Here is a 23,688-nt window from a genome sequence, read left to right on the forward strand (position 1 = left end):
ATAAATGAACTGTATAGTGATGGGGTTTTTAGAGTAGTTTTTAGTTACTCATTTATAAAGTCTGCTCTGAGGTTACCGTATTAGAACAAACTCTCGTCATTAAGTTTTACAGTCTAGAAATATGTGTTTCAATAAATTTGTGCGGACAGATTTCATGGGTACAAGTTTTGTGCTCTGAAGTATGGAATGGTATCAGCTTGAGAGTAGTTATGTCACGGCAAGCCCAGATGTTGAACTGCTGGTTATATTGGTAGACCTAAGGAAGAGCAGAGCAGGTGACGAAGATAGTGGTTAGTGTCAATCGCATTTGTATCATTAACCAAGAAACAGAAGATGACGAACTTGACGTTTGAGTGCAGAACTCCATTGATAAGGACTGCTTTATGGATTCTTCGTCATTTTGAAAACGAAACCGTAATTTGATTGGCTCTTCTCTATTGTCTTTCTTACATCCAATAATCTTATCCAAGTTTGCAAGTCTTTTCCAACCTGAGCATTTCGATTAAGACTACTTGGTTATTTATCTGTTTGTTCGTCTTCAGAATATTAATGATGATGCACTTCCTTCGCTCAAATTTAAATCCCCAGTTTTAGCCCCCGTTGGCTGTCTGTAATTAAGATTACATGCAGTACATGATTTTGTCTCTCTTGAATCTTTTGATATACATAAATATGATTGTCGGACAGAAATCACGGCAAACTTTAATCATTTGAGTGTGTTTGGTATTATGATAGCGGTTGTGATTGTGATTCGAAAAAAATTATTTTACAAAAAATATTTTTAGTTGAGGTTGATTTGGAAAAATATATGTTTGGTTAAAACTGTGGTTGAAATCGAGGTTGAACAAAAGGTAGTTTAATGTGTTTAGTTGAAAATGTTTTTCAAATTGAGGTTATAAAATAACTAAAAAAAACATATTAATATTGATGGTTTTTAATTGAAATATTATACATTTAACTACTGCTATTACATTATGAAATAAACAATACTTTATATAAATTATTTTTTATTGTTCCATTAAACTATTTGCAATTCCATTACATACGAAATCCATCCGACAAGGACTACAGTTTTCATAGCTTTCTAAGCGTGAAACATCATAGCTTTCTAAGCGTGAAACAACATCATGTAAAATATCATCAGGAACAAAATTGAGATTGCGATCAAATTCTGCAAATGTTACGTCATCATACGATCTCCTTCTAATATAATTATATAGTGTCATTGAATAATATTAAACACTAGTTTTTCAAATAAAACACAATATCTGAAAAATTGTTTTGGATTTTTTTTATTTCACTGGGACGAGCCCAGACACCCGGCATTTAGGTTTGGGTCGGACTCGGTCCGACCATGAACAGTGGATACGCTCTCTACTATTCACGTGAACAGTGGAAAGTGAATTATATTGTAGCTGGTTTCAAAATTTTTGGCAAGAAACCCATATGGAGAAGATTCACAGTGATATGTTTGTTATGTTACAAATGAATAACCCATTGATTTCTTATTAATGCAGCCTGGCGATTCAGATGAATCTTTGGACTTTGGATGCCATCTTGCGAGGTAATTTTCCACAATCCTAAATTGGGTCCCGAGCGTAGGCTGCGCTCGTTGTCTTCTACTTGGATTTTTTCTTTTATGTTACAGGATCTACTTGGATTTTCCTCGTTTTACCTGTCCTGTTTTTCTTCATTGCTCTTGATAAGGGATCCAGTATTATTAGCAAGTGATCAATATTCAATGAACTTGGGGCTGCTCTTCTTTTTCAACGAAAGCTTGCTCTTTCCCTTTCTTGTTTACTGCAGTTTTTCTTTATTCTCCATTGTTCACGTGAACAGTGGAGGAGCTGCTGTTTGCAAAGCACATAAATTATGTTTTTGTTAAACCTGCGACACAACCCCAATTTATGGTGGGTCTTACCAAAATAAAATTGTGTTTTTTGCTTAACCAAACAGCAATATCTGTGGCTACGGGTAAACCTCACCCGCAACCACAATACCAAACGGCCACTTAGTAGGTGGTCTAGTGATAAAAGCTTGGGACCAAGGGATTTGCTCCTCCTGTGGTCTCAAGTTCAAGCCTTGTGGTTGCTAATATGATGGTCACTGGAGGCTTACATGGTCGTTAACTTTAAAACCCGTGAGATTAGTCGAGGTACACGCAAGCTAACCCGGACACCTACGCTAAAAAAAAATAATGAAATGAAAAGACACATCTTGTGGAGGAAAATTCATGTTTAAGAAGTATTTTAGTTACTAAAAATCCTAATTATAATTTTATGGTATGGGACTAGTTACACAAAAAACAATATATTAGCATTCCTTAAGCGTTCTACCTAAAGCAGGTTACATTGCTTGTTTTGTATTAAATTGCTAAAAGTTTTTTTTTTCTATTTTTATGGTCTTCCTGTATTATTCCTGACTCTGATATCTATAGTTTTGAAATCCGGCCCGGTCCAACGCTCGGGTTCCGGGTTTTGACCGGGTCACTGGGTCACTCGGGTCAATTCTTTTTAAAAAAAAAATCAAAACGACGTCTTTTTAGTAAAAAATAAAATTCAACGAATTGCAATCAGGTTTTAGGCCGGGTCAACCCGCCAATTCACCCCGGGTTTTTCCTTTTCCTATTTTTTTCTTAAACCCGGCCCGGTTCCAGCCCCGGGTCCCGGGCCGGGACAGGTTTCAAAACTATACTGGTATCAATGAATATTTATCTATGAATATTTTTAACTTTAGCATTGTTAAATATTGCGTAACTCAAAATATGCAGTATTCGTAATTCTGACACTAAGAAATGAATCCGTAAAATTTAAATTAAAAAAAATACATTTATTTTTTATTGTTTAGGCTGGGTCCAGCTCAGCTCATATGGGCTGGGCTGTACCCAGCCGGCCCGGCCTGGTCACTGGGAGAAGCCAGTGACCCGGCTAGCTGCAAGCGTGCGTGAAATGTTAACGCACGCTTCATACAGAACGATGTAATTATAATTCACATCGACAGTACCAAATTAATTATATTGCAAAGGAAGAGCAGCAGGGACTTTCCTGGTTACCGTTGGAGACGAAGACGAAGTGAGAGCGATCGTTTCTGGCTGATCGGATGACACTTCTATGATGAATGCAAAAGCCTTCTCCTCTGTTACTGCTCGTCTTGGTCTCTTCGTCCTTCTGAACAATGCTGAGAGCTTCACTTGAGATGCTCTGTCTCCTGTTCTTCGTCTTGTCTCTGTGTTATTCGTTCTTCTCTTTTTGTTCTGTCTGTGTTTGCTTGTTCCTCTGGTTTCCTCTCTGTTTTCTTTTGTGTTTTGCTTCCCTGTTTCTGTGGTTCGTCTATCTATTTCTCTCTGTTCGTTTTTTTCTTGTTCGTGTCTTTTTCCTCTGGCTGTTAATCAACAGGATCGTGGGCAGGAGACGTGGTCTGGGTTTGGTGCCATTTCTTCCTGCAAATGAAGCCGTGAACAGTCCTGCTCTTGCAGGACTGTTAATCGATCTGGAAACGAGATCGTGGGCAGGAGACGTGGTCCGGTTTTGGTGCCATTTCTTCCTGTTGCATCGGTCTCCTGAGGAAGGTGATGAACAGTAGAAACGGCGGTGGTTTTATTGAAATGGCTATCTTCAATTTACCCCCTTAACTTCTGATATTTAACAATTGGGTCCCTTATTTCATTAATTAAACAATTTCAAGTTCAATTGAGTCCCCAAACTTCCAATTCTTCCAATTTTTGACCAAATTAACCCCAAATTTATAATTCAGTCCTTAGTAGTCCCCAAACTTTAAACTTTCAATTTGTGTTCTCTTAACACAATCTTCAATTCATTCATTTTTTATTTCTTTTTGTTTTTTGAAAAATTTAAAAATTAAATTATGAGAATGGTAGTTGGGGTCGACTAGCAGGTGACAAAGAAGCCCACAAAAGACGTGGAGTTGGCAACCTAAGGAAAGAAATTGATGGGTTTGCAATGCAAATTGAACAGTCAGAAAGAAGGATTAACTGACCCTAATGTTCCTCAGGATTTTATCATGTCCCAAGTTTAAGCCAGAGCTCAGAACCTATCATCAGAAAAAAAATAATTAAAAACTCACATTTAAGCTGAAAACTCAAAAAAAAAAAAAATTATTGACAAGGACTCACATTATCACCTCGTTGGCTCGTGTCTAACTGGCAACTATCACAGCATAATGACAGGTAAGCTGCCTCGCTCCACCAATTCTACTGTACAGATACGTAGTTTTACATATTTCATTCATAACCTTGATCTGTGATAGCCCTACATAGGAAATGCCATCGCTAAACTTGTGCAAGAAATTCTTCATCAGAGCAAGACATCGAAGTGAGGGTAGGTGGCGTTATTTTAAAGTGCAAGACAGCAACAAGATGGAAAGTTGAGAGCCTTGGCGTTCTAGCTTCCAAAACTAGAAATGATCATAGACAGCTCATTTGTACTAGGATAGAGATTCGAAATTGATGGGTCAGTAAGAACAAATGTCGTCTCTGATGTCTAATCAGCCACAAATATGGAAATACGTTGGTTTTAATTGTTAAGAAGCTTTCACTAATTAAAGCTGGCATATAAAGCTTTAGCGATGAATGAATTAAGCGAAGCCCCTGGCTGCTCAACCTGTACAGCCAGGCTGAGATCAAGGGAGATGATTCTTCGAGGAGAGCAGCACGATAACGTGTTCGGTGGAGGCTATCACTCACGAGTTCATCAAATCTAGCTGAATCAATCGCCATGCTGCTTAACTTGGCAGATTATTCATGCCATTATACTTGGTTGGAATGAAGACTTCGGTTAGGCTTTTGTTGAATCCAACTACGGAACTCAAAAAAACTAGTCGACTTTTATAATGTCAGGTTTCATTGTAAAGAGCAACTAATTCAGGCATCATACATGGGAGAACAGGATAACGCATCCCTCTCCTGCAGATGGAAATTGTGAAACAGAGTCGGCAGTCGCTGAGATCTGCAAATCTTAGCTGCAGAATTGAGTTATCAATCCGTACTAATATCTCTTCTCTGTTAAGCACTTTCAGCAGATGCAAGTGGTGCTGCTGAATCTAGTACCTGAAAGTCCGGCTCTGTGCCACCATAAAACATATGCGCTTTGCATAACAATCATGGAGAAAAAAACATCACTTAATCACCTACCAAACTTTAGATGCTATTTTCAGATCTTACAAATGCATTTACGATTAGAACAATGGGTTGATTCCAATGCCAAGCTTTCAGCTGCCGTGAACTTAAAAACTATTGGCTGTAGAAAAGCCGAACTTGCAGCATGTATATATGGTTAAGTTACATTTAACTTAGCATGACCTCATACACCATGCACCATGCACCATGCACGAGTCTTCTGGTTACCGAGTTGTGAAGGCATCACATCATTCTACCAAATAATTAGGAGCCACAACCAATATCCTGTCATCTCTTGATGATGACTGCCTAGCACCATCACCCTCTGCTTCTGGTCGGCTGCCATCATCTACCACAATCAAAAAGCCTTCTCTCCGAATCAAACTCTGCAATATAAACATTTGTCCCATCCAATATATTACTCGCATAGAACTTCTAAAATATATTGGCTAGACTCAAGATATTTTTAGTTTTACCTCTATAATGGCTTTGATTTTGGAAGCTTCATTCTTTGCTTCCTCCAAGGAACTGTAGCTATTTTTCTGATTTTGTTGATCCACATACCATCTTATCAACTCTCCCTGCCTCATTCCAGCCAGCCCCGTCCCTGAAATTGGTAGCAGAACATGCCTCAGACAGTATATATGGTGAATAAAGGAAAGGGCCTACTGGTTCATTACTATCTATTGGTTCGTTACTATTGCACAGATCATTACTGTACAATATGCATCTAGGGTCCAACTTCCAGTGCGCTCATTACATAGGGTTTTTTTCCCAATCAACATATATAGGTTAGGCCCTCAAGCAAAATTAAGAAAATATATAAATGCTTCGAGGTGAAAACCTAAATTGTAATGATAGCAGCAAAAATAGACTAACTCAAAAACATAAATATCATGAAACATGAATGAAAGGGGTCTTGCAGTTTACCATCTCGCATCACAGCTTCTTCATGCTGTCTAAGGCGCATGACCAGTGCTTGTGTAACCCTCTGAAAGTATTCTTCACTTATTACAAGTTTTTTCCCCTGTCGGCTAGCAGAAGCCGCTCCATTTTCTGTGCAATCTCTGTAGTTTAGTGAAAAGTTTGAATAAAAAAAATATAAATAACTTAGGATATAAAAGCCTACCTGTGTTTTCTGAAACTGGGTTAGCGTCAGCATTGCTTGGCTGGGCATCACCTTGACTGGGACCATCATTTCCACCATCACCACCATCACCATATGCTTCTTGAAACTCAGATAGATCAATCTCGCTTGACTCCACACTACAAGCACAACAAAAGGCACGTATTATAATTATGAAAAACTTGAAAAATCAAGAAAGATGTCAGCACTTTTCCAAATTTTCTTGCCTGATTATGGATGTTTTCAGCAATTTGACTGCTACACGAACATGTCGTGGTTGTACCTGTAAAAAACTTATTTGTCTCAGGTCTAAGTTGAAAATGCAATCAATGCATATCGATCTCAAGATGCAAATGGCAAATTAGAAACCTGAGTTTCCAAATGACTTCGAGCAATGGCCTCAGACAGTCTGATCAGTGCCTCCAGCTGTCTAACAGTCATTCGATAAGCAACTCTACTCCCTGGAGTTGTATCACCTTTGCGAAGAGCAACATAAGAGTCCACCAACAGTTTTCTTGCTTCGGAATTAAGCTGCATCAAGATTTAGGTCTGCTAAAGCATGGCTAGGTACAGTGAAAGAATTCTCAAAACAAAGTCATTGGTGTGTGCACGTTATATATTTAAGGTATTAACATCAAACCTTTGGTTTCAAGGTTTTCGCATATGTAATGTATCGTTTTATCTGAGCAGTTGTGAATGCAGGAGAAAGAGCTTCTTCACGCTTTTGATGAACTCTTACGATGTGGTGCGCAATGTGGTAATCAGTTTGATCATCTGGATCATCAATCATCACATATACCAGATCAAACCTTGAAAGAATTGCAGGAGGGAGAGCCACATTATACTGGACAACAACACTTGGAAACAGTTAGTCTGGGGAAAAAAAGAGATCTAACTTGATAAAACAGGTAATGGCATAAAAGAGTCAGCTTGTAGTTATTCACATGGCTTTAAAATCAGGTGAAACAATTTCTCACCTTGAGCGGTTTAGATTTATCATAGCGTCCTCCAGCGGGGTTAGCTGCAGCTAGAATTGATGTTCGAGCATTGAGTGTCGCTTGTATCCCAGCTTTTGTGATGCTTATTGTCTGCTGTTCCATGGCCTCATGAATTGCAACCTTCATGTTCATTTAGATTGATATCAGAAATCGCTATTAGAAATGTCAAGTTAGACTTTAATGAAAGAAAATTACCTGATCTCTAATATCCATCTTGTCGAATTCATCAATGCAACAAATGCCATTGTCAGCAAGCATCAATGCACCAGCCTGAGAAAAAAAAAGTCAGACACTAAATCAGAAAAATAAAAGATCAAAGATTTAAAGTTGCAATAGAAATCATGAATGCTCAATATCATGTGTCATTTCAAAACTGTTGTCATTGTCATTCTTAGAGAGTACGGCAAGGCACACTAATCTAAACCAAACTTCAAGATGATGTTTAGTAACTGCTTGAATCTAGAGAGTCATAGAGCCATGCAGGTTCTTCCAAAAGAGAAAGGGTATTGATCTTTGCTGTCCAGAGGAGCACCTGTAAACAGGTGCCACAACTGCTTGGACTAAAACAAAAGAGTGCTGACATCATGTGAATGCTACCTCAATACAAAATTCCCCAGTTTCTGGTTCTTTGGCCACAGATGCTGTCAGCCCAGCAGCAGATGATGATTTTCCAGATGTGTAGACAGATCTTGGAACTATACCTGAAGCATACCTGTAAGAACAGACCCGTATAAACAAATGCCTCCCTTGCATAGACTTGAACAAACAAGAAGCAGAAGAATCACATACTAAGAGTAAAAAGGCAACATACTTGAGGAACTGAGACTTTGCACAGCTGGGATCACCAACAATACAAACATTGATGTCCCCCCTAAGGTTAATACCCTCATGAGTGAACTTGTGAACGCCACCCAAGAGCATGAGCAGGATTGCACGTTTGATATCTTGGTGACCAAAAACAGTTGGAGCAATGCTATCAACAATCTTATTGAAGAAATCAGGAGTGTTTCTCATTCTTTGGATTTCATCTAGCTCCTCTGTCTGTCAAGTAAAATGAAGTGAGAAAAGTCTGGTATATTACTCTAACCACATATATGACAACATGAGCATGACCCTCAAATAAACATGACACGGTTCAAATGATATTACATTTATCTAGAATGTCAGTAGCTAATATTATCATAGGGTTAGTGTAGTGTGAAGATATGGTGATATGAATTAGAAGTCAGGGCATAGAGAATTAATAATAATAAAAAAAAAGCAGAAATAGGACAACTGACCGTGAATTCCTGGTTATCATCTTCATCAACAGCCTTTTTTCTATTCCTGATGTCAGTATCCCTTCTGCCATCACAAACCTAAACAAAGACACATTTATGAATCACAAATAATTGTAATACACATCCATCATGGTCAAACATTAGGTATCAAGCAAGCCATGCTGTAGACCAACCTGCACTGAATTGGCTATAAATGCAAGGCGATAAGAGAGGTCTCTCACTCCCAATGCTCGGAGCCCTCTGACACCTTCACCACCAACAGCAGAATTTTTAAGCTGAGAAGATTCCCGCCGGCATTCTGCTCTCTCTCCAGGGGATGCCAATGCCAATATATCAGGTACAACAACCACAGTGCCTGTGAAAATGACCCTGGAAGCAATCAAAGTTTGAAGCCAAATTACACACAAAATCCAACATTTACTTCAAAGAGAAAAGAAACACTAGAGATAACCAGAGTAATTAACGCATAAGAATATCTTACGTGTCACCAGCTCTGGCCTTTTCAACAATATCATGGCGAACAATAACATCCAAGGATCTGGGAAGGGAACCGGCAGGAATCTCTTTAGAGGTTTCCTGCATTCTCACCCTCTGCCAGTCAGCAAATTTGCTCTCTTGCCTAAGCAATGCCCATCTCATTTTATTGGAACATGTCGCATTGGCACAAATTGTTGGCTGCAAAACTCGCAATTCCAGCAACAGGTTTAACAATTGGCATCAAACAAAACATAAAACTTGAAACTAAAGTTGCAATACAGCACTAATGCACAAACTGACCTCAGTATATTTGAATTGCTGTTCAACATTCTTGACAACACCACCACATTCCAAACACCTAAAAGTTCCTTGCAAAAGCTCCGGCCTTACCTCACTTGTGCGAGTCACCACTCCGGTTACTGACACAAGTTTCCCAATTTCCGCTGTTGTTAGCTCTCTCAATCTGTAAACAAGGTAGCCCACTACACAATTGAGGGAATAATAACAATAATTTACTTTGTTCTTTTTCATCAACTAAGGCAGTGATTACTAGAACAGTGTATATAGAATCAGCTATTAGGGATTCATTAAACCCGTCAACAAAAATAACAAAAATAAAGGAATATTATACTGGAAAAAAGTGAAGAAGTACCTCATGGAAAAAGGGATATTAAAGAAAGCAACATTGATGTCCTTGTTAGGATTATCATCAGATATAAACGTTGAGCTCAGCTCCATCACAAACCTCTTACACGCATTCTTCAAATACGGCTCAAACCTAATAATCGCCATCATTATTAAACAAAATCAACAAAAATGGGGATTGTGGTTTCGCCTTTCTTAAACAGATTTCAATTCAAAATCATTTCTTTTTGTATACCTAAAGTACTCGTCGGCAATGGCTTTTTGAAGAACATCATTAAAAAGCATGACATGAGAGAAATCAATGAACATCGTTGTTGATTCATTCGCTTTCATTGCTTCAATCTCAGCATCGTAGTACGGTTCTCCTATATTACGATTTTGTCCATCTAATCTAAAACTGCTCCAAACAAACCAAAAAAGAAAGAAACATTTCAATAAAACATTATAGTAACTCGTTTTTTGTCTTAAATTAAATATACATATATATAACCGAGATAAAAATAGAAAAAACCCAAACCTAACCTTTTGAGGAAGTCGAGGAAAATGTTCTCAACACGGACAGCTTTCTCGTCGACGAAGTAGCGGCCGAATGCATCCATTGTTTTGAATTTGAAAATGGGTTTCTGTAATGGAAGAGCTTTAGTGGGTTTGTGTTCGATGGCGGAAACAGGCAAGGCAACGCAAATTAGTTTATTATGCCCTCCTGTTTGGCGGGAAATCAGTGGAGGGGTTAGCTCTTTCGCGCCAGAATTGCGTACGATATGGGCCGGATTCAGTTTATTATTAGGCTTTCTGATGGCCCAATTCGCAATGGGCTATGCCGTTATTTTACGTTCGTGGTTAGGCTTTCTAATAACACTGTGTTTACCTATAAAAATATTTGACAGTCTAAGTAGTTTCGTTTTTTAATATGTAAGAAAATTAATTAAGGGTTTTTTGAGAATGAATTATGTGACTAAATGTTGAACTATATTGCAATTTAGTTATTTAATATGATTATTACTTTATTGGTATAAGATATAATGCGAATTCAATTAAATTTTTTTTAATATAAAAAATATATTTAGGTATTTATAATATGTTTTTTAGTAGAAAAAACTTTAAAACCATTTTAGGGTTAACCTAGTGTAATCTGGTTAACTTAGCGGGTCAAAGGCAATTTGAATTACCAATAAAAATATAGTTTGATAAAAAAAAATTCCAACACATCTTAAAAAAAAAATTTGAGAAGGCAACATATTTGATCGTTTAAGGTTAAACTATTGAATTTGTGATTCAAGTTATAAATCTGAGACAATTCCATAAAAAGAAAAAAGCATGTTGAAATAAATTATGAAATTTAATTTCTAATGCCAACCCAATATTAAGAGATAAAACTAGAAAATGGATTAAAAAAATGACTTGAGTTAACATATTAAAACCAAGAATCTGGTCATGAAACCATAATAACTCTATAGAAATTAAATTATTAATTTCAATTAATTTCAAATCTTAATCAACCCAATATTGAAAATGAAATTGGAAAAAACAATAATTAAAAAAAACTAAAAAAAATTACTTGAATCAATTGAAGTTAATTTGTCAAACTCACGATCTAGATCATAAGATCAGAATAAACACATAGAAAACAAATAAAAAAAAAATATGAATTTCAATTCTTAAAATGAAATCAATGTTGAAGGATAAGAACCGGAAAAAATGAATTAAAAAATACTCGAGTTAACCTGTCAAACTCGTAACTTAGATCATAACACTAGGATAAACCTTTAAAAAACATAAAAACAAATCATAAAATATAATTCTCTATCAAACTAATGTTGAATAATAAAATTAGAAAGACAAAAACCTAAAAAAAAAAGGTATAGGAAAAGATTAAGAAAAAAACCCTATTCTAATAAAAAAAAATGCTTTATGATGCTGTGAACAGTAAATCAACCCTTTTTTTAGTTTTTATTAATATTTAATATATTTTTTATAAATTGATTTGAATTTTTTTCTCTCACTAAATGAAAAGTTATAGGCATGTTTATGTTGACATAACTTTTTTTTAACCATGTAGGTGGTGACCCAGTGGTAAGAGCTTGGGACCAAGAGGTTTGCTCTCTCTGTGGTCTCAGGTTCGAGCCCTGTGGTTGCTCATATGATGGCCACTGGAGGCTTACATGGTCATTAATTTCAGGGCCCGTGGGATTAGTCGAGGTGCGCGCAAGCTAGCCCGGACAACCACGTTAAACTAAAAAAAAAAAAAACTTTTAACTCAAATCAAATGTTTGTCAGAAATTAAGTCATGATCTTGATTTAATTAAAAGTTAAAATAGTTTAATTTATTTATTACAATTTATACTACATTCCTTTAAAAAAAATTGTTGCTTTCTGTCCATGAGCATATCTATAACCCGAATTCATCTCAACTCATTTTTATGAGAAGACTTTTAAAATATTTTATTTTATTCATCTATATTTTAATTTCCCAGCAACATATTACAACCTTCTACATGGAAAAAACTTTAAAACCCTAATAATTTCGAATAAATAAAATAAAATAGAAAAATAATATTTTTAAATAGAAAAAAAACTAGAAAAGCACCCTAATATATAATAGGAAAGTAACAAAATATATTAAAGGATGTTTTTTAAATACAAAACGAAGAGTTGATGAATCTCCAAAATAGTTCATCAATAAAAAATAAAACTAGAACCGCCATTGTCGTTTTAAACAACCAACAAAGCTTAATCTCTCTTATGCATACTATGACAAGTCATATTGTCGTTTAGTGGAGCGTCCACTAAACACAGCAATAGTTTCATCACGCCTATAGCTTGCATGGAATGTGGCTGCCGTTCGTTACTAAAAATTTTTAATTTGTTTTTATTTAAAATTAAATTTGTTTTATTTTTTTTTATTGTCGTGATGGTTTTGTATTAAAAATAAATAAATATATTCATAAACAAAACTAATTTATTTTTCTTGTTCGAACATTGCCAGCACACCACATCGTTGCATGCTCATACGGTGGTTGATATCTGGATCAAGAAGCAGTCCAGGTTAGCCGTTTCGAAGCACAACCTCTCTCTTCATCTGTACATTCCTTTTCTGATTGCCAAAAACTCCAGAGACTAATATTTGAAATAAAATAATAATCTATTCTTTTGAAAAATCGGAGACCAGAAAACTGAATTTTCTTGTTCAAACATAATATTTTTCTATCCTGTTTTTTTTTATTTAAATTATATCAAGTTTAGAAGACAGGTTTTAAAGATTTTTTTAACTGTTTTTCTCTACAAGTCTTTGATTATTTTCAAATAAAAAAACTCAAATGATGAATAATATAATTATTAATTATTTTTTAAGTATAACTTTTTCTTAATAACTTTTCATTTAAATAGAAATAAAATAAATACTTTATAATTAAATTATCATGTACATAGAATATGACTATTATAAACATGGTTTTGATTTTTTTATAAAAATAAATATAATTTTAATATATTTCTTGTTCTTTTCTATGTTTTTAATAAACAAACATGTTTTCTACTTTTTTTTTTTAAGAAAAAAATCTAAATATAAAAAAATAATTTTATATTACTAGGTATGCCCCAACCCTTTGCTGTGATTTTCCAAATATTACCTTTCTACCTTTTATTATTTTCACCGGAACATCTCAACAAACTCGATTTGTTTTATGATTGATAGGGATAGAATTGAAAAAGTAGTCGCCACTTAGCTCATGATAACTAGAAAACCCCCAAATGATTTCCTAAATTACAGGTAAATAATTAGTTATGCTAATTAAAAAAAAATGAAAATCATCTCAAATTAAACATCTTACCTTAAAAAAGTTGTTATTATTTCTAATGATAAAAATATAAATTATTTTCTTGCTAAAAATTGCCAAAACTAGTATATGCATGATTGGTAAAAAAATACTAATTTTAAAAAAGTATTTTGCAATCCAAATCTAATTACAAAGCTCAATCTTCACTTTTAAAATACGAGTATTGATATCGAGATCAAGGGATGATAGTGATTACTTTGGGTTTTGGCCCATTTCTTGGGTTATGTCTGGAATGAGTTCAAATACATTCATGTATACTCAAGGCCTTGATGAGATCATATTGACCGCCTAACTCAAATTTGCTCGCAATGATAGAGCAATATCTTAGCATGCAAATTTTTTTAAAATTTTACATATATTGATGACCATAAAAAGATAACAATATTCATAAAAAAAGTATTTATTTTTTTTAAAAATAAATGTTATCGAAATGAGAATGACTCCACTTATAAGATAAGATAAGATAATTTGATAATTTGTTCGGATAAAGTCAATTAAACACCAGTAGGATAGATGAACTTCCACCAAAGAATTCCCATGGCTCTAGATATTATATTCATGATTAATAGAGTAACTGCACTCTAATTAAACAAAAAAACAATAGAAGGCAGAGAAGAAATGCATATTCAGATTAATTATATTAGAAGGTTATTACTAATTATCCTTGGATTCTTCTCTTGAAGTTGTTCACCGGAAACTTCACGTATATGGCCCAAAAAATCCAGAGACCCCACGATTTACATAGAATCCAATTTAAAGTTGCGATTTAGGTTCATTTTTTAACTTACTTTGATCCCTAGTGATATGATTCAAAAGTATTACAAATTATCAAGTGTATTTGAATTATTTATTTTATAAATCAGATTTAAATATATTTTTTTAAATACTAGTACTGTTTAACACTACTACTCGTATAAGACGCTAGGAGCAAAAGTCGTCCATCTCCTTATCAAGAGAGACTATGCGTCTCCTTAGTTTCAACTCCTTTTTAAAGGATATATATCTCGGCACAAGCTTCACCTCCAAATTCTCCCAAATCCCATCTCCACTCTCAAAGTGCTCTAAACAACACCACCACCAAGAACAACGAGAACAATACCGAAACAATTCAAGAACAGCAAAAGCTACACAAAGATTTCTCATCTTCACAATCACTAGTGATCATGAGCAATAATTCAGTTAGAGTGCAAGAAGACCAGAAGGCCAAGACGAACAAGAGATACATGTTTCTTTTGGTGATCAACTACCTGTTCCTCTTTGCGGGCTCACTCTCTTCGAGCTTACTCTCAAAGTTTTATTTCAACCATCACGGTTCAAGCAGATGGGTATCTACATGGGTACAATCTGCTGGTTTCCCTCTCCTTATCTTCCCCATTTACCTCCCTTTTTATGTCCTCAAATGCACTGATAGACGTCCCTTTAGTCACTTCACTCCAAGGATATTAATCTTATCAATCTTAATAGGTCTTATGTTAGGCCTGAATAACCTTCTCTTTTCATGGGGCAATTCTTATCTCCCAGTATCAACCTCATCTCTACTTTTGTCTTCTCAACTTGTATTCAACCTTATTCTCTCGGTTATCATAGTAAAACAAAAGATCACCTTTCAAAATCTCAACTGTGTAGTCCTTTTGACCCTAAGTTCAGTCCTTTTGGCTTTAGGTTCAACCCATGATAAACCTCAAGGACTAACCCGTGCAAAATACTTCGTTGGTTTCTTTTCAACCATAGGAGCTGGCTTGTTATTTGCTTTATATTTACCAGTCATGGAAAAGATATACAAATGGATCTACTGTTATGAGATGGTGATGGAAATGCAGTTAGTGATGGAGATTGCAGCCACAGCTCTGGCCACCGCGGGGATGGCATCAGACGGTGGTTTTTCAGAGATGAAGAGAGAGAGCCAAGTCAAATTTGATAAAGGACCAGAGATTTACTGGGTGACGGTGTTCGCTAACGTGGTTACATGGCAGCTATGCTTCATGGGCACAGCAGGAATGGTTTTCTTAACATCATCACTAACAGGAGGGATTTGCATGACTGCCCTTTTGGCCATGAACGTGTTAGGAGGGGTGCTGGTCTATGGAGATGAGTTTGGTGGTGTCAAGGTAGTATCCACTGTGCTTTGTGGGTGGGGTTTTTGTTCTTATGTTTATGGTATGTATCTTAAAATGAGAGAAGAAAAGGAGAAGGAGAATAAAAATCATGGGATGGAGATGGCTCAGAACGTTGTATCAGCCAACAATGTTTAGAGAAATAATAATTAGTAGTATCTTATGTGTGATTAATGAAAAGATAATTCGAGGGATTGGAGACAAGATGATGAGTTTGATTCCATTTCATTGTCCAATATTGGTATTATCGACCCCATTATAATAATTACCATGTTGATCCTTTTTGTTAATTAATTGCCAGTTACAATTAAATTAGCGCGAGGATTATATCATATGGTGGATTTTATTAATTTTGAGGTTGACTTTATTTATTTTTAGGGGAAAAAAAGGCTGATAGATCCACCGAATTCCTTCCTTTTTTCTCTCTCTTTTAATTCTAGAGTTTTTCTTCTTCTTCCCTGACAAGACTCTTCCTGTATATAGCTTCAAATTCAAGTAATTTTGCTTGAATATCACACCATACCTTCTTTAAAATCATAAAAAAAGAAAAACAGAGAAAAAGTGGTAGCTCTTTTATGAAAAGACCATTAGGAAAAAAGATATAATAGACAAGAATTGAAAGTCCTTGTTAAATGGCCATTCTTGTAGGGAGACCAACTGATTCTTGGATTATTGACTAAAAGACTGAAATTCTATTTCTTTTTATTTATTTATGCAAATATAGTGTTCTGTAATGTAATTTCCTTATGAACACTAATTTACTTTTTTACTTCAGGCGAGAGTAAAGAACAGTTAGTAAGCCTTTCAGTGGGATAGTACTCCTGAATATATGAATACGGTTCATGTACGTGCATGCTCTTAAAGGTGTGACTCATTGCTTCCGACCATAACTATCACTTTAAATAATGGTTTAATGTTGTATTCTATACGTTAATTCTTCGAAAGATGTTTTGATATTGTCACAGTAGTCGGTCTGTAATGGATCTGCCCGGCCCGGAGCAAAACTGCAGAAGGAGTGTTGGATTTGTGGTGGATGAGGCGATGAAACCTTTCCCTTTCATTTATTCTTCTTCTTCGCTATAATAGAATTTTAGATATGAGAAAGCAATTATAAAACCTGAAACTGAGGGATTGAACAAGTAAAACACTATAATGATATATATTATATAGATGAATATTGGTTTTCGGTGGCTTTTTCTTTCAAATTCTACTAATGAAAGTGCTACTATAAACATATCTTGCAATGACAATCCATAATTCTCTCTATTATATATATGTTAAGCGGCATTTACATCCTAACAGTACTGATTATACATAATATATTTTAAACCACGATATATTTAATTGCAATTGTGGAAGTTAAACGCCTCTAACTTTTATTGGAACCTGTCATAAATCTTGTTAAATTCTCTGTTGATGAAGATATATATATATATTTATCTTGGTTATTTGCAATACATTAAAATGAGGGGTTGCTCGTTGCAGTAATGGGCACTCGTGTGTTTCCACTAGCGAGAAACATCCATCGATCGGCATCATTGCTTAACAAATCTACTCGCTTACACCTGAGAAAAAACAAAAGCTAGGAGTTAGCATCCCCCCCGGTTATAGTAATGAAACGAAAATCAACTTCAGAGGAAATTATAAATAAAACAAAAGCATAGAAATTGTCGGCTACAAGAGTGGATTTTCCTTTCTGGCCTTTTTTATTTTTGGTTTGTTCTGCACTGATTAGAAAGCTCTTCCAATCCACATGCCCTGGCTATACCTAAGACTAGTGATAATGTAGATGGGCATTAATATGATATATGATTATCTTGTCTCCCAAGCTATTATCTTCTTTAAGTAAAATCAAGTTCTTGATAGGCTACTTTTCTTGTCAACTGCTCTCCTGCAACTGTTTTCAGTGCAGGTGGTGGGTCACCCACATTTTAAAAAACTAGAGATATTGGCAAATTGTTTTTCCATCTTTAGCAGAAAATCGTTGAGATATTCCCTTACTTGTAGTGTAATCAAATCCTACTGAAATGCAACTTTCTTTAATCATTGCTTCGTGATGAATGGAACAACTTCTCTTCACATAAAGAGATGATATGAACCCATGAGAGGTACGTGTCCTAATTAAGATTATATATATATAAAAAGAGAGGCATCAGCATCGTTCCAAGTATAACATCTCGTTTAAGTTTTGATTGGTACTGCTAGAGAAATATCTCACAGCTTAATTACTTTGTAATAATAAACAAAGTCAAGCCGATATTTTGCTGCTAAGATCGGTGGGGAATTGTGAAAAATGCCACGTCTTCCTGGCTGCTACTCCCTCTTCTTCTCTCTCGATCTCGATGGATGTATATGTGTATCAACTATACCAGTTTTCACTCATCAAAAATATTAATTTCTTCTTTCCAAATCAAATATCAAGTCATAACTTATATATAGTTAATTTTAACCTGAATATATAAGTCTTTTTTTAGTAAAGCCTAAGTTTTTCCTGGATGATTTTGAAAATAGACCTTCGATCCGATTCATTTATAAAATTTTAGTGATTTTTTTGAAGTATTATCTCTAATTAGATCATTTGAACTCAAAATATCAAAGAAATAATAAATAAATCTCCTTATCTGCTGAACTAACTCTTTAAAATTAATAGAGGTGATGCCCTTAAAACACAATTAAAGGCTCAAAATCATTCCTAGAGTTTCTCTTAAATTATTTGTTTGATGACGATAAAAAGCTATATATGCTGATTTATTTGCCCCGGGACAAAAGCATGCAATTTCATTGACGCAATCATCTTGACATCGTCGGTAGGGTTTTTCCAGGAAGAAGAAGAAGAAGAAGTTGATGACAGTAGCAAGGATTTCGGTAGAGAGTTATATATATTATCTCTCTCTTTGGAAGGAGATCTAGTAATTACCTGGCAACTTCAAGAAAAACAAATGTTTTGGCTGAATTCCAGTACAGCGTCTTCAATTATGGCATGCGTGATGCCTCTTCCTTTATTTATTTATTTATTTATTTTATTGAAAAAAGGCTATGAAGACGTGATATGCCTATCTTTACCTTATCCCACGAGACAAATACAACTCTTGTTTTGTTCTATTTTAATATATTTTCAGGAAGCAGACTTCTTCTTTCGTTAGAGAATGATTATGCTGATATCAAACACGGATATATATAAAATTAATAAAGGAAAATTAGAGGGTAGCAAAACGACAGTCATTTCACCAACTTCTTAAAGACGACCAAGCTAAAGTACAATGAGCCAATAATAATGAAAAGGTCAACCAAAGTAAACTTGTCCATTTTGATTATTAAAAAATTAATAATTAGATCCTGCTGGATCGCATGATATTCTAATGAATCCCCCCCCCCCCAAATAATAATAATAAATAATAAATAAATCAAAATTCACAAACGATATTTAATTTGGGAATCCACTCAAGGTGCATGCAGCAGCTCCAATATCCCCATCTAAAACTATTAATTATCTTATTATATATTGAGGGCTTGTTTTAAATGCATAATCGAGTGACATGGCTAGTATTATTTTGGTGCAATTATTTATCGTTTATTTATAGTCCTAAGTAACTTTTTTTTGTTTACGGTTAGATTATCTACGTACCAACTCAATTTGATACATTCGTTTGAGACTTCAATTAAAGAAAAATCTATGAATGAACATTCGTTTAATTATTGAATGAGCATTGAATACTACTAGCCAGGTTATGATTTGGAGCATTGATTAATTACTTAGACATGGAGAATTTTTTTAATTAACTCCAAGTTTGGTGCGTGACGATTCATGGAATAGTCCACATGAAATTCCTCAATTATGGGTTAGATTTCAGTCACTCATTCAGTATGCCGAATTCAAGCCATATTCCTTTGTTGGGACTCGTCCTCACTTAGATATTATATTATTGTTGTAAAAGTCGTTCTTTAATTTATTTTTGTATAAAAATATTTATTTTTTAAATTAATTTTTTATATTAGCACATCAAAACAATTCAATAACATAAAAAAAATAAAAAAAATATTTAAGAGCAAAAAAATTAGACAATTAGTCTCCAAAGTTTTTTTTGAGATTTCACATTTTTTAGCATGGTAATTTTACTAAAATCACCTTAGTTTCAAGATTTACTTAAGCTCTATTTGGGGCATTTTCATATTTTAAATTGGGTTTTTTTTGTTATAATAAAGTTGTTTCAGAGGTAAATTAGTCCTTCACAATAATTAAAAAAATGTTAAGCGTGTGAGAGAAGTCGCGACGCTTTGGTGGTGCGTGGGCCGTCACATGAAGGTTAAGAATTTGCTCCTACCATGTCATTCGATCCCTCACGGAATTCTCTTCCTCAACATGCGGCGCGTGCTTGGTTTTGGTGGACGAATTATTTTTAAATTTGACCCTCATTCTTATTCTTTTAGTTGCTATTTTTTCTTTTTAATCATTTTTTTTATGATTGATTTTGTTTTTTAATTTTCATCATTTGACATTTGATTTATTAAAATTTAGGTTTCGTGGTTTTTTCAAGTTTGATATTTCTAGTCAAATGGCCTAGGTCACAGGTTCACGTCATTTTATATATATATTTTTTGTTCTCGTTACTAGACATTGATTTGTTTTTTTGGTAGAATAGACCTCATGGTTTTCTTCGTATTTCTTTCTATATGGTTATTCTGATTTCATAATCTAACTCATGAGTTTGATGGATCAACCCAAGTGGGCTCGCACTTTTCTTTTTTTGCTTTTAATTATTGTTTTTTTTCGAATCATTTTGTGTGGTTGGTTTTTTTATTTATTTTATCATTCAATATTTGACATGTTAGGAATTGAGCCCGTGGACAGAGATACAAACTAAATTGATTTTTATAATAATTTTAAAGTGAATTTTTATATTTTTTAAACAAGAAATACATGAGAACATGTCTTATCCATCCCCACCATCCTAATGCATCTCTCTTGTTCCAAAATAATAATCAAAAGGGCTATCTAAAATTATTTTAGTTTTTCAAATCAATTCAACATTTTGATACAAAACGAGCCCCGCTGATCCCTAATGGAAAAAAGTTACTGATACGCAACATTCAACATATAAATCATTTCTTTATAGATACATGTCATGATCATGGCATGCGTAAAGTTATTATGGATTAATTTTTGACTGGTTTCAAAGTAAGTTTTCTGGCTCTATAAAAATTAAGGATGTTAATTTAAGTAGAAAAAATATATTCACATCCCCACGTTCTGAGGAATATAATGTGATTCCCTGGTTTTTAAAATGGAATTACATTACTAATTAATTTTATCGGTGGTGTGATGTCCTGATATATATGTGAGATTTTTTAGAGTTTCAAGATTTTTTAACTCGTCAATAAAAATACTTGCATCTCAATCCGCGGGCTCTCCAAAGAATCTTGAAACTCTTCAAACCTAGCTCATGACCACCGATATATATATAGTACTGCTAGATAACCTTATAAAGTACTACTGGGGTTTAAATTTACTATACAAGATTGATTCTCCGGAACAATTAGCTGATCGGAGAGAATCTAAATCTGAATGGATACTGTGGCCGAAATCCAAAATCGATACCAATCTCTCAAACTTTTTTTTTCCCTTTGTCCTATGAGGACCTCAAAAGAGTTGAGCTGAGCTTGTATAAAGCGCATGGCATATGTACACGATATGTATGAACAAAGCTAAAAGAAAGATGGCATCTGCAGTGCTACGTACATTATAACACTGCTGGTGGATCCAAATCGTCCTGGCTAGCCAGATTTCAGCTGTTCCTTTATGAGTATGTATGTGGTTGCAGCTTGTCAAATAAGCTGCGCCCGCGACGAATCCCTTTTCAGATATTCTGGCCATGCTCTTCTTTCTTCGTGTTAGACTTTTGCTTTATTATTTTCTTTTTCAGAAAAGCAGGAATTTGGGAGTTGCATTGACAAGAGCTTTAGTGAGATAGCAGCATGGAAATTATTCATGAATAGTATGTTTTGGCACACCTGATGTGCTGATTGGAATCATTCCAATAACAGGTGTCCAGGGGAACGTCTAGGGTTGGAGACATAAAAGAAGAAAAGTTGTATGTATTTCTTTTCCATTTTCCCACCAAATTTAACTGTATATATTAAGGTGATGGTAAATGTTAAAGTATATATCCCATAAGTCGAGGCTTTCTGGCCATACTTTAAAGGATAATTGAGTGTTGGGAAAAAAAACTGCTAATAATGTTTAGTTTAATTCGATGTGCTGATCAAGATTTAACTAATTAATTAATAAGCATGATGCTAAGCATATAACAAAATTAATGGAATGTTTGTTAAAATCAACATCATATATATAGATGTATTAAACTAGTAATCACGAAATATATATAAAAACAAAGTAAAATATATATTGACATATACTTTAATTAGCTTTTCTTGTTTGGACGAATGATTCCTTTCTTTTTCATTTGTTTCTTTTTTAGTGACTCTCTCAAACTTAAAACTTAGAAAATAAAATATGAATAATATAAAATTTTGAATCAAAATATAAAGATAAAAATTAAAAACAAAAAAAATTTGGAGGCCAAAATCTTATTCTCCAAATTTTTATTTTTATGCAAGCAATAATTTTTTTTTTTGTTAAACTAAACATCAACTCAATATCGGGATTTTCTTGACACCGTGACGATATAAAAAAATTCAAAATAAATTATCAAACTCACAGGAAAAACTTAAATTACCTAAAAAAGAAAGTAAAAACTATTATTCCCATGCCTATGCTTTTAAATCTACTTGTAACTTAGTCCTCTAGTCAATTACATGTTATTTTTTTAATTTATTTTGCTTTTTTCTCTTCTTGAAAAACAGAAAAAATAAAAGAGAAGTGAGTGAGATGGGAACATTAATTGGGATAGAAGGTAATCTTGGAACAAAATAAATATTAATTAAGGATAGTCAACATTGATCAAAGGACTATATATTTGATTATTCTTGTGCTATGGGGATTAATTCATCAACAAAGCTAATAAGCCATTAATTATATCAATCTGGTCTTGCAGTTGTTTTAATTGGAAATAGGCTCCTTGATTTGATAAGAATCAATTTTCATCAGTTTCTTTCTATGAGGATTGAAGGAGTATTGATACGATGGTAATTACCTAATATTTTTGATTTGATAGAGCAATGATTATCCCAATGAACTTAGAAATGGAATCATTAAAAAAACTTGAACACAATATTTGTTTGGTAGGGTGTAATGTCATTTAATACAATCAATTATCTACTGTAGTGAAGAATATAATGGAATGGAGTTGATTGATCATGCATTATATTTTCCTTGTTTGATTCCACATGTTCTTGCAAATGAATCTAATTTTTTCAATAAATTTTTTTTTTGGCTAAAATAAATAAAAAATATATTAACATAAAAAAATATTTTTATAATAACTAAATTTAAATGATTGTTTTTTTAAATTTAATATCGATGTTAAAGAATTTCTTAAGATCTAATTTTTTTTTAACATTTAAAAAAATTTGAATCCATGGGGTGTATATGCAAAAGAGAAGTTCTATTTGTAAAGAAAAATTTGGAGGTTATTTTTACTGGTTTTGAAAATCAAAATAATATATTTTTTTATTTGTATATGTCAAAAGTGCTTTAACAAAATGATTTTGAGATTAAAAATAAATAAAACCCATCAAAATAATGTTTTTGGTATATTTCATACTTTTGACATTAAACATCATCATAAATCATGATTATGATAGTTGTTTCTAATGTATTTTGCCATTCATACATTAAAATGTTTGGAAGTATAATTCAAAAAATAAAAAGTTTTATTATTTAACTTGGATGATGTGATTGAGATTTTTTTAATTTTTTTTTTGTGAATATATCGATTATATTCTAGATTTCATAATTAGATCCGGTGAGAAATTTTAAATAATAAAGAAGTAATTTGTTATAATTTTTATTAACAAAATAATTAAAAGAGAAGGAGATTTTACTTTATTCCCTGACATAAAATATTATTTAAGTTTTTTTTTATATATTGTTTTTTCAATTTCACTCTTAAACATTAGAT

At 33.7% G+C, this 23,688-nt stretch overlaps 2 protein-coding genes across 2 annotated transcripts; one reads left to right on the top strand and one right to left on the bottom strand.

The window, feature by feature from the left end:
* Positions 1-5,119: 5,119 nt before the first annotated feature.
* On the bottom strand, positions 5,120-10,349 carry LOC7491459 (DNA replication licensing factor MCM6). Its single transcript, XM_052451014.1, has 18 exons — positions 10,183-10,349; positions 9,896-10,057; positions 9,668-9,793; positions 9,316-9,478; positions 9,020-9,213; positions 8,712-8,907; positions 8,539-8,616; positions 8,070-8,299; positions 7,856-7,970; positions 7,454-7,528; positions 7,238-7,378; positions 6,901-7,104; positions 6,630-6,791; positions 6,488-6,543; positions 6,264-6,400; positions 6,065-6,190; positions 5,611-5,741; positions 5,120-5,520 (listed from the first exon to the last, which is right to left on the bottom strand). The coding sequence occupies exons 1-18, from the start codon at positions 10,257-10,259 to the stop codon at positions 5,383-5,385; spliced, it is 2,511 nt and encodes an 836-aa protein (XP_052306974.1). The 5' UTR covers positions 10,260-10,349; the 3' UTR covers positions 5,120-5,382.
* A 4,103-nt stretch (positions 10,350-14,452) lies between these two features.
* LOC7491460 (probable purine permease 4) lies at positions 14,453-15,900 on the top strand. The gene has a single exon (XM_002297873.4). It carries the CDS (start codon positions 14,660-14,662, stop codon positions 15,746-15,748), a length of 1,089 nt encoding a protein of 362 aa, XP_002297909.3. The 5' UTR covers positions 14,453-14,659; the 3' UTR covers positions 15,749-15,900.
* Positions 15,901-23,688: the final 7,788 nt, after the last annotated feature.

This window comes from Populus trichocarpa, chromosome 1, assembly GCF_000002775.5.
Source record: "Populus trichocarpa isolate Nisqually-1 chromosome 1, P.trichocarpa_v4.1, whole genome shotgun sequence".
NCBI classification, from domain to species: domain Eukaryota; kingdom Viridiplantae; phylum Streptophyta; class Magnoliopsida; order Malpighiales; family Salicaceae; genus Populus; species Populus trichocarpa.

Excerpts from the sequence above, each read along its gene's own strand:
- LOC7491459 (XM_052451014.1), bottom strand. The coding sequence starts at position 10,259 with ATGGATGCATTCGGCCGCTACTTCGTCGACGAGAAAGCTGTCCGTGTT. Across the intron at positions 8,617-8,711 it reads TTATAGCCAATTCAGTGCAG|GTTTGTGATGGCAGAAGGGA; the intron begins GTTGGTCTACAG and ends GTCTTTGTTTAG. Across the intron at positions 7,971-8,069 it reads GCAAAGTCTCAGTTCCTCAA|GTATGCTTCAGGTATAGTTC; the intron begins GTATGTTGCCTT and ends CTGTTCTTACAG.
- LOC7491460 (XM_002297873.4), top strand. The coding sequence starts at position 14,660 with ATGAGCAATAATTCAGTTAGAGTGCAAGAAGACCAGAAGGCCAAGACG.